The sequence below is a fragment of the Trachypithecus francoisi genome, unplaced genomic scaffold, assembly GCF_009764315.1.
Source record: "Trachypithecus francoisi isolate TF-2019V2 unplaced genomic scaffold, Tfra_2.0 Lachesis_group6, whole genome shotgun sequence".
NCBI lineage: Eukaryota > Metazoa > Chordata > Mammalia > Primates > Cercopithecidae > Trachypithecus > Trachypithecus francoisi.
This window is the reverse complement of record NW_022681471.1, coordinates 23,420,523-23,437,934: the sequence shown is the minus strand read 5'-3', so window position 1 is coordinate 23,437,934 and position 17,412 is coordinate 23,420,523. Positions and strand designations below refer to the sequence as shown.

General features: G+C 37.5%; 1 protein-coding gene across 3 annotated transcripts in view; it reads right to left on the bottom strand.

Moving 5' to 3' along the window:
• The window catches only part of PHF6 (PHD finger protein 6), a 54,284-nt gene that overhangs the window by 25,507 nt on the left and 11,365 nt on the right, over nt 1-17,412 (bottom strand). For all 3 annotated transcript variants that reach the window (XM_033201111.1, XM_033201109.1, XM_033201110.1), the window contains exons 4-5: nt 10,613-10,746; nt 10,290-10,333 (exon numbers count right to left, since the gene is read on the bottom strand). In XM_033201111.1, the coding sequence (XP_033057002.1) occupies nt 10,290-10,333; nt 10,613-10,746 (178 nt within the window). The remainder of the gene's footprint in view (nt 1-10,289; nt 10,334-10,612; nt 10,747-17,412) is intronic.

Genomic DNA, 17,412 nt, shown 5'->3' with positions numbered 1-17,412 from the left:
TAATTCTAGTTCTCTTACTATTTCTACCACATCTGCAGTGACTTCCTCCACCGAAGTCTTGAACCTCTCAAAGTCATCCGTGAAGGGTGGAATAAACTTCTTCCAAATTCCTGTTAACGTCAATATTTTGACCTCTGTCCTTGAATCACAAATGTTCTCAATGGCATCCAGAATGATGAATCCTTTCCAGAAGGTTTTTAATTACCTTGCCCAGATTCAACATAGAAATCACTATGTATGGCAGCTACAGCCTTATGAAATGTATTTCTTAAATAATAAGACTTGAAAGTCCAAAGTACTCCTTGGTCCATGGGCTCTATGGACTGTAGAATTAATGCTGTACTAGCATGACATGAAGACAACATTCATCTCCTTGCAGATCTCTGTCAGAGCTCTTGGATGACCAGATGCATTGTCAATAAGCAGTAATATTTTGAAAGGAATCTTTTTCTCTGACCAGTAGGTGTCAAGAGTGGGCTTAAAATATTCAGTAAACCATGCTATAAACAGATGTGCTATCATTCATTTATAGAGCATAAACAGAGTAGATTTATTGTAATTCTGAGGGCCCTAGGATTTTTTAAATGGTAAATGAGGATTGGCTTTAAAGTCACCAGCTGCATTAGCCCCTAACAAGACTCAGTCTGTACTTTGAAGCTTTGAGTCCAGGCATTGATGTCTCTCTAGCTATGAATGTCCTAGATGGCATCTTCCTCCAATACAAGGCTGTTTCATTGATATTAAAAATCTGTTGTTTTGTATAGGCAACTTCACCAATGATCTTAGCTAGATCCTCTGTATAACTCACTATATTTCTACATCAGCACTTGCTGCTTTCACCTTGCATCTTTATTGTTATGGAGACTTCTTTCCTTAAATCTGATGAATCAACCTCTGCTAGCTTCAAATTTTTCTTCTGTAGGTTCCTCACCTCTCTCAGCCTTCATAGAATTGAAGAATTAGAGGCTTGCTCTAGATTAGGCTTTGGCTTAAGGGAATATTGTGGCTGGTTTGATCTTCTATCCAGACCACCAAAACTTTCCCCATATCAGCAATAGGGCTGTTTCACTTTCTTATCATTTGTGTGTTCCCCGGAATAGCACTTTTAACTTCCTCCAAGAACTATTTTTTTGCATTCACAACTTGGTTGTTTGGTACAAGAGGCCTAGCTTTTGGCCTGTCTCAGCTTTCAACATGCCTTCCTCACTAAGCTTAATAATTTCAGCTTTGAATTTAAAGTGAGAAAAGTACAACTCTTCCTTTTACTTAAACACTTAAGAGGCCATTAGAGGGTTATTAATTGGTCTAATTTCACTACTGATACGTCTTAGAGAATAGGGAAGCCCAAAAAGAGGGAGAGAGATGGAGAATGGCTGGTTGGGGAAGCAGCCAGAACACACATCACATTTATCAATTAAGTTCACTGTCTTACATGGGCACGGTTCATGATGTCCCAAAACAATTTGCAATAGCAATATCAAAGATCATTGATCACAGATCACCATAACGGATAAAAAAAAACCGAAAAGGTTTGAAATATTGTGAGAATTGCCAACATGTGACAGAAACAAAGTGAGCACATCCTGTCGGAAAAAATGATGCCAACAGACTTGTTCAATGCAAGGTTGCCATAAATCTTCAAGTTGTAAAAATGCAGTATCTGTGAAGCACAATAAACTGAAGTGCAATAAAGTAAGGTATGCCTGTACTGAGCCATTGTTTAGAGTAGTACACACATTATTTTTCATTTAATCCTTAGAATAATCCTATGAGGTTTAAAAAAAACAAAACAAATTTTACAGATGATGCAATATCTAACGCTCTCCTCTGAGAGAGATCAAGTAATTTGCCCCAGATCATGTGCCTAGGATGTGGCAGAGCTAAGATTCAAATACAGACCTTATTTCAAAGCCCATACTCTTAACCAGTATATAATACTGCCTTCCCAGTACTTCATAAGTCTATTCAGTACTACTCAACTTAAAAGGTTTTTAAAGAGCTTAATACCAATATCAAAATCTCCCTATATTTCCATTTAATAAAAGTAATGCAAACTGTGGCCAGGTGCGGTGGCTCAAGCCTATAATCCCACCACTTTGGGAGGCCAAGGCGGGCAGATCACGAGGTCAGGAGATCAAGACCATCCTGGCCAACATGGTGAAACCCTGCCTCTACTAAAAATAGAAAAATTAGCTGGGCGTGGTGGCGCTTGCCTGTAATCCCAGCTACTCGGGAGGCTGAGGCAGGACAATCACTTGAACCAGGGAGGCAGAGGTTGCAGTGAGCCGAGATCGTGCCACTGTACTCCAGCCTGGGCAACAGAATGAGACTGTGTCTCAACCAAATGAACAAACAAAAAACAAACAAACAAAACACTAATATTAAAGCAGGTAAAGGCTGCAAATCTACATAAATTATAACATTTTAAAGATACTTTTAACATAACTATGGTGACCCTATTTCCTGAAACATAAACTGAGTTATACCATTTGACAAGCAATTTCTAATATAAAGTTTCAGAACTGTCCATTAGGGAATCCACCAGGTCCTTGAATAAAATACAGACTATAGCCTCCAAGGTTAGGCACAAAAGATTCCTTTACACCATCTCAGAAAGCAAGGGATTTTGTGGTCACTGTAATTCTAACACTTATCACCACTTTATCTTTTTAAGTAATTTCAGACTTATAAAAAAAGTTGTCATAAAAATTCCTGTATACCCTTCACTCAGATTCTAAAAATAATATTTTACCACATTTGCTTTATCATTCATTCTCTCTCAATATCCATACACACTTTTTCCTGAAAAGTTTAAGAGTAAAATGCAGCCATGATGTCACCACTGTATTTTAATGTTTGTCACATATCTGTCACTAAATTATGTCCTCCCCAACTCCCCCGAAACTAAAATTGTCTCATTTGATACATGAGGACACTTCGCCTTGTGAATAAGTTAAACAAGTTAAGACTTTGTGGGGCAGTTTCAGACTTTCTGTCCAGATATCCTTTCTACCTCACACTGTTAAATGATGTGAGAACTTAGGAGGAGGAAGATGGAGCATAAACTAGGAAGAAGGTAAGATAAGGAAAATAGTGGTTAAGAAGAGAAGACAATCAGTAAAGGGACAGACAGGGCTTTATAATACTAGGAGGAGTGTTGGTGTACTGGTAAATTGGGCATGACTCTCCCCAATTTACCACACTCCAAAACCTTATAATCACATAAAATGGTTCTATTTCTGACATCCCTATGTCACACTCTGGGACCACAAATGCTTGTTTTCCTAAGTACTTTCATTCTCATTGTTCAACCCTACTAGGACCTCCAGTCCATTGATGACTTCTTGTTTCTTGTTCTCCTGCCATCACTTCCCTCCCTATCTCGCTCAAACTGCTCTCTTGCAAATATCTGAAACTCCCATATCCCTTTACTTCATTAAACTCACTTGGCAAGATCCCAATTTTTATTTACCCTACTAGCCACTTTCTCTATGCACATACAGGATCCTGAATTACTGGTGGAAAAGTCACATCACTTGACTGATGGGAATCACTACATAAACTCATAGGTACTAACCTCAACAGCACCCTCAACCTATTCTGGAAACCTTACATTTCTCCAGGCAAACTTCCTCTCCCAGTCTTCAGAGCTATTCTTTCAAATGGTTCTCTTTCCTTCAGCTTCCAACCCTCACACCTTTCGCTACATTCTCCTTCACAGAGAAGACAGACCAGATAGGAGCCACTTATCCTGTTTGTTCCCTCCTACTACAGTGGAAATGCCCTCCTATCACAGGCCAGTTGTTTTGCTTGTGTGCTGAATCCTTTTTCCTTTACCTTCAATTTCTTCCTGCCCAAAGCATCCTTTCTCATAAGTGTCTATCAATCAATTAATTCTCCTCCTTAAAAAAAAAAAAAAAAAAGCCAAAGGCTGGGAGTCGTGGCTCACACTTGTAATCCCAGCACTTTGAGAGGCTGAGGTGGAGGACTGCTTGAACCCAGGAGTTCAAGACCAGCCAGGGCAATGTGGCAAAACCCCGTTTCTACAAAAATAAATAAATAAATAAATAAAAATGAGCCGGGTGTGGTGGCATATGCCTGTAGTTCTAGCTACTCAGGAGGCTGAGGTGGGAGGATCACTTGAGTCTGGGAGGCTGAGGCTGCAGTGAGCCATGATTGAGCCACTGGACTCCAGCCTGTGTGATAAAGTGAGACTCTGTCTCAAAATAATAAATAAAAATAAAAGGCAATTAAGTGAAAGAGGCCAATCTGAAAAAAGCTATACACTGTATGATTCCAACCACGACATCCTGGAAAAGGCAAAGCTATGGAGACAGTAAAAGTATCAGTGGTTGCCAGAGGTTGGGAGGGAAAAGAGATGAACAGGTGGAGCACAGGGGATTTTCAGGGCAGTGAAATGATTCTGTATGGGATTTTCAGGGCAGTGAAATGATTCTGTATGATACTGTAATGGTAGGTACATGTCATTATATACATGTCAAAACCCATAGCATGTACCACACCAAGAGTGCACTAACTTAAACTATGGACTTTGGGTGATAATGACGTGCCAATATCACCCAATCTGGTGTGGGATGTTAATAGTGGGTAGGCTGTGTGTGTGTGTGTTAGGGGTTGGGGAACAGGAGATATATGGGAACTCTGTACTTTCTGCTCAATTTTGCTATGAACCTAAAACTGTTCTAAAAATAAAGTCTATCAATCAAGGGAAAAAAGCCACCCTTTAACTTCCTTCTAACTATTCCCCTCCCCTCTACAAGCAAACGTATTAGGACGCTTACCTGTGTTACTCTTAACATCCTACACAGAGTGGTACATTTGTTACAATGGATGAACCAATAGGCATATCATTATCACCTGAAGTCCACAGTTTACATTAGGGTACTCTTAGTGTGGTACATTCTATGAATTTTGACATGTATGTAACATGCCATGTCACAAATCTCCAATTTCTCACTTCCCATTTGCCGAGGTGCATATCAATATGGCTTTTGCCCCTATTACTTTACCCAAACTATTTTCTAAGGTCACCCATGGCTCCGTTGTCACTGCATCTAATGGATGCTTTTTCAACAGTCTACCAAGTTGACCATTTGGTTCCTTCAGAACTACTCTCTTCCTTCCTTTGGTTTCCAGGATGTAACACTAATCTGACTTTCCTCTCCCTCTCTAGTCATTGTTTCTCTCTCCTTTGCAGGCCCATCCTTCTATACCCAGCCTTTAATTGTTAAAGTTCCTCAAGGCTCAGTCCTAAGCCCTTTCCTCTTCTGAACTCTCTCCTTAGGGGATTTTTCCTCCACTCACAAAGATGCAATTATTTATACTCTCACTTGGCAAATTTCTATCTCTAGCCAAGGTCTCTATTCTGAGAACAAGAACCATATAATCAATCCATCTGCTTCTCTGATACCCCACTTAACTAGCTCACAGGTACCTTAAACTTGATCTTTCAAACTTACATCATCAACTTTCCCCAAAAGCTTACTTCACCTCTCCTGTTATGTAAGCAAATGGCAACATCAGTCACCCATTTGCATATGCCAGAAACCTTGGAGTCATCTCTAATATCTCTTTTGTCTCATCTCTACACTGGATGCACCTGCTAAGTGCTATCAATTCTATCTTCAAACACTCTTCCTAAATTTGTCTACTTCTGCTCAACCCCGTAATTACAACTCTAGTCCAAGCCTGCTATCATTACTAAACAGGATTCCTACAACAAGCCATTCTGTTTGCTTAAAACCCTCAATTACCTCTTGCTGTTCTTAGGATGATATTCAAAATCCCTACCAATCTGGCCCATGCATTCTCCTCCCAACCTCATGTGCCACTCTACCTATCATTTTTGTTTGTTTGAGTAAGAGACAGAGTCTCACTCTGTTGCCTAGGCTGGAGTGCAGTGGCGTGATCGTGGGTCACTGCAGCCTTGAAATTCTGGGCTCAAGTAATCCTCCTGCCTCAGCCTCCCGAGTAGCTGGGACTACAGGTGCACAGAACCATGCTCAGGTAATTTTAAATTTTTTGTAGAGAGAGGGTCTCTCTATGTTGTCCAGGCTGGTCTTAAACTCCTGGCCGTAAGCCATCTCCTCACTGGAGCCTCCCAAAATGCTGGGATTACAGGCATGAACCACCATGCCTGCCCCAATCTATCTTTTACTTACATAGCTTTCTATCAATTCCTTGGAAGTATCAAGTTCCTTCCTGTCTAAGTCTTCAAAGATCCTGTTCCTTCTGCATAGAATGTGCCTCCAATCCTCTTTAGTCTTTTAAGACTTAATTTAAATGAAATTTTCTCACAGGTCCCCCCAAACATTTGCTCATGGCACTCTAATTTCTCATTCATATGATTTATTACAATTGTAACCTATTACTTGTGCAACTATTTAGTGTACATCTCTCACATTAGACTTCAAGCCCTTTGGGGCAGAGACCCATCTAATTTATCCCTATCTCCCCAATTATCTAACAGCCTGGCAAATAGTAGCTGAAATGTATTTACCAGCTTGTATATAATTCCAGAGGGACTCTGTCCTCAGTTAACTGTCACCATTGATAGGGGAGATATTTTGCATCCGAAATGCTTTCCTTTTATTTTGGAGACTGAGTCTTGTTCTGTCACCCAGGCTGGAGTGCAAATGGCATAATATCGGCTCACTGCAACCTCCGCCTCCTGGGTTCAAGCAATTCTCCTGCTTCAGCCTCCTGAGTTGCTGGGATTACAGGTGTGCGCCACCACACCCAGCTAATTTTTGTATTTTTAGTAGAGACGGGGTTTCACCATGTTGGCCAGGCTGGTCTCCAACTCCTGACCTCAGGTGATCCACTAGCCTTGTCCTCCCAAAGTGCTGGGATTACAGGAATGAGCCACTGCGCCAGCCCAGAAATGCTTTCTTGCATGTTTGGAATCATTTTATAGGCAGCTTATCTAAGCCCATCACCACTAACAGGTAAATACATATAGTTCCTGGGATGGGCATTCTAATAACCTAGTGACATAATGATAGTTAAAAACTCCACATAGGTTATTTTAAATTGCTTTTCAAATTCACAGTCCACTTTTTCTGAAGCAAAATGGATGACATAGGTTTTAGGTATTTAATATTCAATAATATTTTATTTGTGATGGAAAATTGAATTGCTATATTATGCAATTATTCTCAAATTTAGTATTTCAAAACAGCTCATTTTATATAAAGCTAACATGGCAGACTGAATTATATATTAATAGCATTTATCATATCAAGTATTAGCAAAGTAAGTATTGAGCCACAGATGGCAAATGACCAAGACATTACCATAGATATTAATTCCTCTTTGCTCTGGAGACTAGTGCGGCACAATTCTTAAAAGACAGTCCCTGAAATACAATCCTATAACCTCCCATCATAAATCACGATCATAAAGGAGAACATATGTTTCCCATTAGAACAATGGAATAACTGGAAGTTCTGTTTCTGACAAAGCACTCAAAATCAACTAAATTTGAGATAGATCAATGTGATAAAAGCCAGAAATCAATAAACATAAAGCTTTAATACTTTATAGAATTATTCTTTCAAGGTCCACAATGTGAGTATAAACACACTATACATAAAAATGATACAAATCCCTGCCCACTGTTCTACAGACGTACACATCAAATCCCAAATTCAAATTAATTGTATCACAAATCTGAAGTTACAATAATGCTGCCAGTTACATTAAAAGAAAAGTTGTCTTGAAAAGTATGAATTTAGATCTCTCACTATGAAGTTTCATAGTGCTAAAACATGGCCAAAATTATTCTCCTTTATATAGTTTGCAGAGACTTCTCCCTACCACTAGATGGTACTATCAGCTTCAGAAATTCAGGGAATAAAATGGGAGCTGTTTATATTAATCAGTATATATTAATCATCCTTAATTATCTCAAATATCCTGTCTCAGTGTGCTCATACTTGTATTCATCAGATCATGAGTCTCAATCCTCAGCTTAACATACAGCATAACATAGTCTCAATCCTCAGCTTAACATACAGCATAACATCGTCTCAATCCTCAGCTTAACTTGGATTATTTGAAATGGGGATGGATACCCCATTCTCCATGATGTGCTTATTTAACATTGCATGCCTGTATCAAAATATCTCACGTACCCCATAAATATATATACCTACTCTGTACTCACAAAAATTAAAAATTAAGAAAAAACCATATAGGGCCACTACAATCTTAAAGAGTATGAAATACATGTACTGTTAAAATCTGAAATAATTAAAGGTGGAAAAGCATACTCAATCTTTCACAAAGGATTTTCCAATTCAATTCTAGAATTCAGTGAGGAGAAAACAGAAGAAAAGCATTATTAAGGTTTTTTGCGTCATATTTTATCACCTCAAAAAACATTGTTATTATTTATCCAGTTTGTTTACCTTAAAGACTAGATTTTGCTAATGACTGTGTTTTTACCCAACACTTTCAAGTATTTGGACTAATCTCAAGTCCAGAAGTGGAAACAATATTGTTTTGTATTACAAAAGCCAAGATCCAGAGATCAAAAAGGGCCACCAATTTTAACATGTGAATACCAATAATTAGGTAAATCTTTATAAAAGAAACAACTTCCTAAAACAACAGTGCTCAAACCATTATAATTCTAAGCAACATATTCTCAAAAGCAAACAAAAATTTTAAAGATCTTAACCTAAATGAAGGGATAGAACAATTGCAGATTACATCTAAGCCATTTTATATTGCTAGTAAAAGTACCAAAACCATCTGTTTGAAAATGTTTGAAACAAGTCAGAACTCAATATCAGAGTTTTCCCATACTTTTTACAGACCAAGTACAACTTGGCTAACTACATATAAACATGACTAACCTGGTTTTATATAAATTTAAGTAGAAACAAACTATAAAATAATGTTTAAAGTTTGTATTTTAAATTTGGTTACTTATTAACACATTCGCATTTTTTTAAGTACTACAAATGTGAATAAAAATTTAACAGAAAGCCTGGTGATCACAAAATGTACTACTATTGCCAAGTTCACATCATTTATAATATGACAGTAGCAAGGATCCCAATTAGCATCCTTAAAGAAACACACAGCTGACCAGGCACAGTGGCTCACGCCTGTAATCCCAGCACTTTGGGAGGCCGAGAGGAGTGGATCACCTGAGGTCAGGGGTTTAAGACCAGCCTGGCCAACATGGCGAAATCCCATCTCTTCTAAAAATACAAAAATTAGCAGAGTGTAGTGGTGGGTGCCTGTAATCCCAGCTACTCAGGAGGCCGAGGCGGGAGAACTGCCTGAACCCAGGAGGCAGAGGTTGCAGTGATCCGAGATTGCACCACTGCACTCTGGGCAACACAGCAAGATTCCGTCTCAAAAAAAGAAAGAAAACAGAAAAGAAACGAGTTCAGGCGCGGTGGCTCACGCCTGTAATCCCAGCACTTTGGGAGGCCGAGGTGGGCAGATCACGAGGTCAGGAGATCGAGACCATTCTGGCTAACACGGTGAAACCCCGTCTCCACTAAAAATACAAAAAACTAGCCAGGCGTGGTGGCAGGCGTCTGTTGTCCCAGCTACTCGGAAGCTGAGGCAGGAGAATGGTGTGAACCTGGGAGGCGGAGCTTGCAGTGAGCCGAGATTGCACCACTGCACTCCAGCCTGGGCAACAGAGTGAGACTCCGTCTCAAAAAAAAAGAAACGAAACACGCAGCCACCAGCGTAATTTCTTACTAAAGATAGATTTTCAACATATACTTTACAAGGACTTTGGGGTAAAAGTTTTCTTACAAGTTCAGATCTTGGCTGGGTGCGATGGCTCACGCCTGTAATCCCAGCACTTTGCGAGGCTGAGGCAGGTGGATCACGAGGTCAGGAGTTCAAGAGCAGCCTGGCCAACATGGTGAAACCCTGTCTCTACTAAATATACAAAAATTAGCTGGCATGGTGGCACGCGCCTGTAATCCCAGCTACTCAGGAGGCTGAGGCAGGAGAATCGCTCGAAACTGGAAGGCTGAGGTTGCAGTAAGCTGAGATCACGCCACTGCACTCCAGCCTGGGTGACAGAGCAACACTTCGTTTCAGACAAAAAAAAAAAAGTTCAGATCTTTTTACTATGCACGTTAGTTTATCCTAACACTTTTCTCAATTCTTCTAAATGTACTGAATGTTGAGATATATCTTATGGTTAAAATTGATATAGTACAATTCACTAATTTGTACTCAAATTTCTTCTTGAAACTGAAAAGTGGCTGAAACGTGGCTAAATGATGTACCTTCGGAGTTATGTGCAGTTTTCTTGTGTTTTCGGCAATAGACCCTATAAAAAATGAAGAAATCAAAAATTAGTAAGCAAACTAAATTAAACTCACTTTTCAAGTTAAGAAAATGAGCAGTACACTTTATCCCCATTTACTAGCTGGATTCAAAAAATATTATTAAACTTCCTGTACTATTTCTGTAAGTATTAAATTTCTTATCAAAAACACCTTTATGATGACGATGAAATGCTTTGAAATGGGAAAAATTTTTACAAAAGCCCAAAGAAAGTATAATTGTTAAAAAAAAAAAAAAACTTAAAGAGAAGTTAAATAATTACATGTAAATTCCTTGTGAAGGTTTCTCTCGTATTTGAGCTTTATCATGCAATGCACAGTGGTAGTGGTATGTCCTGTGACATGTTTTCACATCACAACCAATTGTTGCTCCAGGACAATGGCACAAAGAACACATCTGCAGCAAAACAACAAAATAATATTATTAGTATGTGACTTTCTAAGGCTATATATCAGATTAGAGGCATATCAATTTCTGTCAAGGAAACAAATTGGTTATTGAAAACTTTTGTAATTAATGCTATTTTTCTTGTTTTCTCTCCTTAGAATAATCGGAATAAAATTCTTCTGGGGTATTTTGTTCCCACGTTAAACACTGACAAAATTAACAGAATGTTATTAATGTCTATTATTTCATTATGGTCAAGAGAAAATTTGAAATACTGTAATTCAGGAATGTGAATTATGTGAGCTCTATGTAACATTATAAAAGAGAACTTTTTATGCAATCCAGATCTTCCTGGGTATAAGTAACTGGAGAAAATGTCTCATACCAGAAAAAAATGTTTCCCTTAAAATTTCCACTTAATTGCTAGGCACGGTGGCTCATGCCTGTAATCCCAGCACTTTAGGAGGCAGAGGCGGGCGGATCACAAGGTCAGGAGTTCAAGACCAGCCTGGCCAATATGGTGAAACCCCAACTCTACTAAAAATACAAAAAAATTAGCTGGGCATGGTGGCGCACGTCTGTAACCCCAGCTACTTGGGAGGCTGAAGCAGAAATGCTTGAACCCAGGAGGTGGAGGTTGCAGTGAGCCGAGATCGCACCACTATACTCCAGCCTGGGCAACACAGCGAGACTCCGTCTTAAAAAAAAAAAAGAAAGAAAGAAATTCCATTTAATTAATGAAACTCTGTGGGAAAAAAATCTCACATAACTTACTATTTGAAAACCTGGTAAAATCCATTTAAAGTGAGGGAAGGAGAGAGGATAAAAGAATTAGGTAGTGTTTTTAATACCTTGAGCTCTGAGACTATTTTATGATGTCAAGTTGATTATATTGTGAAAATATGCATGGTACTTCAGTTTAATCTATGTCACTTACCTCTTGCATTACGAATTCAGGTAAACATATAACAGATGCTTTCAATGTATTTTATTATACCTTACCTTTTGAATTTAATGGATAATTCATATTGATTAACTAGCTCATACTCTACATTTAGGAAAAAAGTTATCTTTAAAAAGTTATGTAACAATGACTTTCAGTGGTTTTGATTAACATATCATAATGTACTGTACCAAGTGAACTTTTATAATGAGGCCATTTAACTGTACATGACATGCCCAAATAGATTCACAACAAGCTAAATCTAAAAAACTGTTCATTTGTTTCTTGGTTGCTGGACACCTTGTTCTAAAGTGTTCTCATCCCTTTTTTATTAGTTTGAACATAAAGAACACTTAGCATTCCTAACTTTTGGATTACTCGGCCTCTAAGCAATATTGGTGTATCAAGAGGCTAATATAAATTCCAATAAAATTTCTTACATTTCTCTAAGCAAGTCAAACACTCATACTCTCATTCAAGCTATCATTTTAAAAATATTCATATGTAAGTCAGAAACAGAAACAGTCTTGCTACAGCTGTTTCCCAGAAAACATGAGGGTCAGTGCCCACTACTGATACAAGAAATACCCCTTTCTTCCTTAAATAAATATAGAAACTTCAAAGTATTACTGTAAAAAGAAATACTATGCCAAATTATCAAGAAGGCAAAGCTTTTGGATGGCTTATAAATTCTTAAGGAGGTAGAGCATTTGAACTGTTGCTTAATTACAAAGTTCTATTATATTAAAGAAATTTTAAAAAAACACAAAAGAGCACAAAGAAAATTTTTAAATCACTCATACTCACCAAGCAGAGATGCCTCACAGTATTACAACGCTTATGTGAAACGTAATTCTATACATACTATTTTGCAATCTATTTTTTTTAACGCATCAAACACTATCCCACTTCACTAAGAACGTTAGGGAAAGTAGTTTATCTTGAAACTTACATCTAAAACAGGTTTAGATGGGTACATTTTGAAAAAAATTATTAAATTCAATTAGCAAGCAAAACTGAAAAGAGAGGTGCCATTTAAAATACTATATTGAACTGAACATTGACAAGATACAGTTAAGATGGGCACTCTTGTATACAGCTGGAAATTGGTACATACTCTCTAGAATGCAATTTGCCTGATTCAACAAGGTTTTTTTTAAAATTTGTATTCTCTAAGCCAGTAATTTTACTCTATAAATCTAGTCTAAAAAATAATCAGACTCAAGCAATTAATGCGCAAGCACATTCATTGTAGAATTATTTAGAACAGTCTAAAATGTAAAACCACCTATCAACAACTGAAAAACGTTTAGGGTCGGGTGCAGTGGCTCATGCCTGTAATCCCAGCACTTTGGGAGCTGAGGCAGGCACATCACCTGAAGTTGGGAGTTCGAGACCAGCCTGACCAACACGGAGAAACCCCGTCTCAAATAAAAATACAAAATTAGCCGGGTGTGGTGGTGCATGCCTGTAATCCCAGCTACTCGGGAGGCTGAGGCAGGAGAATCAGTTCAACCCAGAAGGCGAAGGTTGCGGTGAGCTGAGATTGCACCACTGTACTCCAGCCTGGGCAAAAAGAGTGAAAGTCCATCTCAAAAAAAAAAAAAAGAAAGAAAGAAAAAGAAAAATGTTTAAATAAATTATACACATGAGAAAATGTTCTACAGCCATTCTTTACAAATAAATTGGAATGGCACAGGAAGATCTATGTGTAATGTTAAGTAAAAAAAATGAGGCAGAATACAAAACTATGTGAATTATGAACCCAACTATGTTTATAACATAGATTCTTTAAAACAGGTAGAAGTAAAAACAGCAAAATGCTAAGTGGCTATCTCTGGGTGGCTGGTTTTCTTTATAATGCCCTGTATTTTGATTTTTCTACAATGGGCAAAAGTACTTTTATATGCAAAAATATTATTTAAAAAACAAATTAGGAAAACTCCAGTAAATGCTTTCCATACCCATCTCTCAGTCTGGTGAGAATAAGATGGGAACCAAAAACCCAAATATATCAAAATAGTTTTTTGGCTGGTTATAAATTTAAATCTGCCAAAGTAACTGGTTTTAAGCTGCTATGGTGAAATAAATGCATTTTGCAAATAACCAGTTAACTATAGCAACTCAGACAGATAATTTTTTTAAAGCGTACTTTACTTTATAGTCAGTTTCACTCAAGAAAGAGAAGAAAGAGGAAGACATACCAATAAAAAATATTTTCAGAGTGGAAACTTCTTTACAAGGTTAGGAGTTGGAATTTTGCTAAATTAGAATTCACAAGACCTATTTTATGCAGCATTCACATACAAGCAGTCGAATTTCCGGCAAGGTACTAACAAAATAGCAAAAATTATCCATAATAAAACCAAAATACAATGTTTACATTTGCTTGCTTACCTATGAATACAAAAAGGGAAAATTATCGTAGTCTACCATGCTATATTCCAACCTCTAAAATAATCCTTTTCTCTAAACTCCTATAGGACTTAAGAGATACATATATATATAACTGTTCATTTTGGCTCTTATCATTTTACTCCATTATATGGCTAATTATCTTTATAAATACATAAATTTTATCAATCAATTCATTCTAGACAGAATTTATTTTTGAAGACTAACACTGTGCCTTACAAAGTAGTGTTCAGTAAGTATGTCACTGCAAACATACTCTATTATTGAAGATTTTAATCTTACGGCATATTTTTTCTCATTCATGTTTCTAATACCTGCAGATTTAACATAAGTATCTTCAGCTACTTCTAAAAATATTTAAACATTCTGATCTAGGACTGGGAATGGTGAAATTGGGGAGATCAATCCAGTTGGAGCAGCACAGAATCACAGCGGCAGAATGTTTCAGGGAAACGATTAGCCCTACTAGAAACAAGGTTGAGAACTAAGATGAGATAAAAAGAAAAATTAAAGGAGCTGAGAAACCAGATAGGTGGCTAGTCCAGTTTAAAAAATGTTATAGGAAATAAAAATAAAGCAGAGGTGTTCCCTAGAAAAATGTGAAATAACTGGAAAATGGGGACCCCTCTACCACAAGGCACCTGGTTGGTTATACCCTAATAATGGCTCCAGTATCTCCCTTTACACAAAACATTTGCTCTCCAATTTACCACAGTCCCTACTGGGGCTTCAGCAAAATGACTGTCAGCTGCCATGAACCATCATGCTTACACAGTATCCATGGTTTCCTCAAACGTGGGAAAATGAAAGTTAACCTGACAGAAACATGTTTTTCAAGAACAATGGAAGATCTCTCCCCCAATCCCCCAAAAAAGGCCTGTTCCATATATCAAACATTCTGTTGAGGGCTAATTTCCTGCCCCCATCACAGGCATACATGTTAATTCTCAGCTTATCCTGTTTGTATCCTGATTTCAAGTTCTTGATTTAGATAGAGGTGAAAACTTCTTCATTAACAATGATTTTTCTTTTACTCTCCTATTCAGTTTGCTACCTAGTCGACCTACCAAACCTTAGTAATTAATTACCAGCTTCAAATTAGGGATACTGGAAAAAGAGGCCCTGTCTTATTATAGATATTTGCACGGCATCTCTATAAGCTACACTAACTTAAGGTTAAATTGTGCAACATAAGCAGAGTCTCAAGGAGCTGACCCACTGATGAAAGAGGAACTAAGTCATGCATGAGAGGAGACACAAGGAACTAAATGGACTGAGACTCAGCTAATGTCGGGTAGGAGCCAGAGGCTGGGACATACCTGCTCCTCAGTCAACTTAACTAGGACAGGACTGAAATTCAGTTTGCAAAAAGAAGTCTTAAAGAGCACAAGGAAAAATATTGCTTTCTCAGTAACCATAGGGGAGTAAAATGAAAATGAGATTGCCAACTTCTACGATAGGCTCTTGGGGAAAAGCTGGAACCTAATGGTCAGACAGAGCCATAGGGAACTGAGGGAAGAAAGGCTGCCTGCAACTTAGCTTTTGTCCAGCTTCATCGCCCTATAATATGTCTGTCAGTAACTGACTACCAGTGTATAGACAGACATTCTCACAGCCAAGCAGTCAACTGTTCTCAAGAAACCTGCTCCAAGAAAACTGCTACGAATGCACAGACAAGGCAAAGGAGGGTACAAAACGAGGTCACATTCTTGAGCCTGTAGGCAAAGAAAAAAAATGCCAAAAGCTCTTGGAGTAGGGAACACTGTACCGAGGATATTTTCACAGGAGATATGAGCCAAAAACAAAGTGAGAGCAGCTTACCTTACGCAGGTGCTTGGCTTTTGGTTTTGTTTTGAATAACAGATAATATTACCTCCAATAAATACTAGAAAGTGACAGTACAGTTGGGGCAAGTTTTCAGAGATGCACCCAAAAATGCTCCTTAACTCCAGCTTCATTGCTTTATTTATATAGTAATACCTCACACATCCAAATAACCAGACAACAGAGTGGCTCTGAATTATCTGGTTAACTGCTGTTTTAGTTTTTATTTGTTAAATTTATGTGTTAAAAATTCCTTAAAAAGTGCCACTTCATGGGAGGGTGGAATATGAACTTACAACTGTTTGTATGATCCTTTAGTTACTATTTGTTAAAAACAGCATTTTGAAGGAGTTCTCATAAAAACACAAACACTACTTTTAAGGTTTAAATGGAAAGCCAGAAAACAATACTGAAATCTGAAAGCTGTCAGTCATTGAAAAGTGACAAGTTGCTTGAAAAACAGATTAGGACCTTAAATTCCAGGTACTTCTAAAAAATAGGGCCACTGAAAAGTACTCGTTAAATTTTTACTAGATTTAACAGGCTAAATCTAAGCAGTTACTGAATAGGTTATTTCAGATGTCTTGGAAATGGGAGGAAATGAACTAAGCCTTAACCTCATCTCCTGACCTTGCTCAGAATATCACACACTCCAACTCTATCCAACTCTCTGCATCATGACTGACGAGGAATATAAATTCTCTTATTGGAGTTTCTGAAGTTTCTTTTTGTGTATTGAAAGATTCAGACAGACATTTTCTGAGCTCAGATTTTTATGTCCAAGCTTTTCTCGGGTATGGGTTTTTCCAGCTGAGGGTACTCTAAACTGCTATGCCACTTGCTATATTTAATCTGTGAAGAACACCTCGTCCACATCTATGCTCAAATAAGTACCGAGATAGCCCCCAAAACCAAGAATATGTTTTGTTTATATTATTGGTTTTGGATCTCCTCCATTAGCAAAAATAAATGAGGATTTTATAATGAAATTACTTGACAGTATTCCCAATTGCCAAAAAGTATTAAATGGAGGCAAATAAAAAAATTGTGCATTAAAAAAAATTTATTCAGTAATAGCCAAGACCTAATTTTCTCCACCACTACACTTCCAAGTTTCTCTTTGACCTTACATTCATTCTCCTTTATCACCTCAAAAGTAAAGCAAGGTTCATTTTAATATAAATGACTGGTAAAATATCTGCATACATTAAAATTAATCTGCATGCCATAATTGGAGCTTTTAAAAAAATTCACATTTATATGAATACATTCACAATCATGTACACTAAGGTACACAGATGACAATGAGGCCACTGAACAAATCTTCAGGAAGAAAATTTACCTCTTTTCCTCCCTACAGAAGGCATCCTTCTGTGGGCCTAATCCATGCGATTTACAAACTTTATTTGTAAACATTTTTATTTACATTTTTTTACAATTAAGTAAAAATATTTTTATTTACAAAAAACTTTGTTTTTTGTAAATAAAAAGTT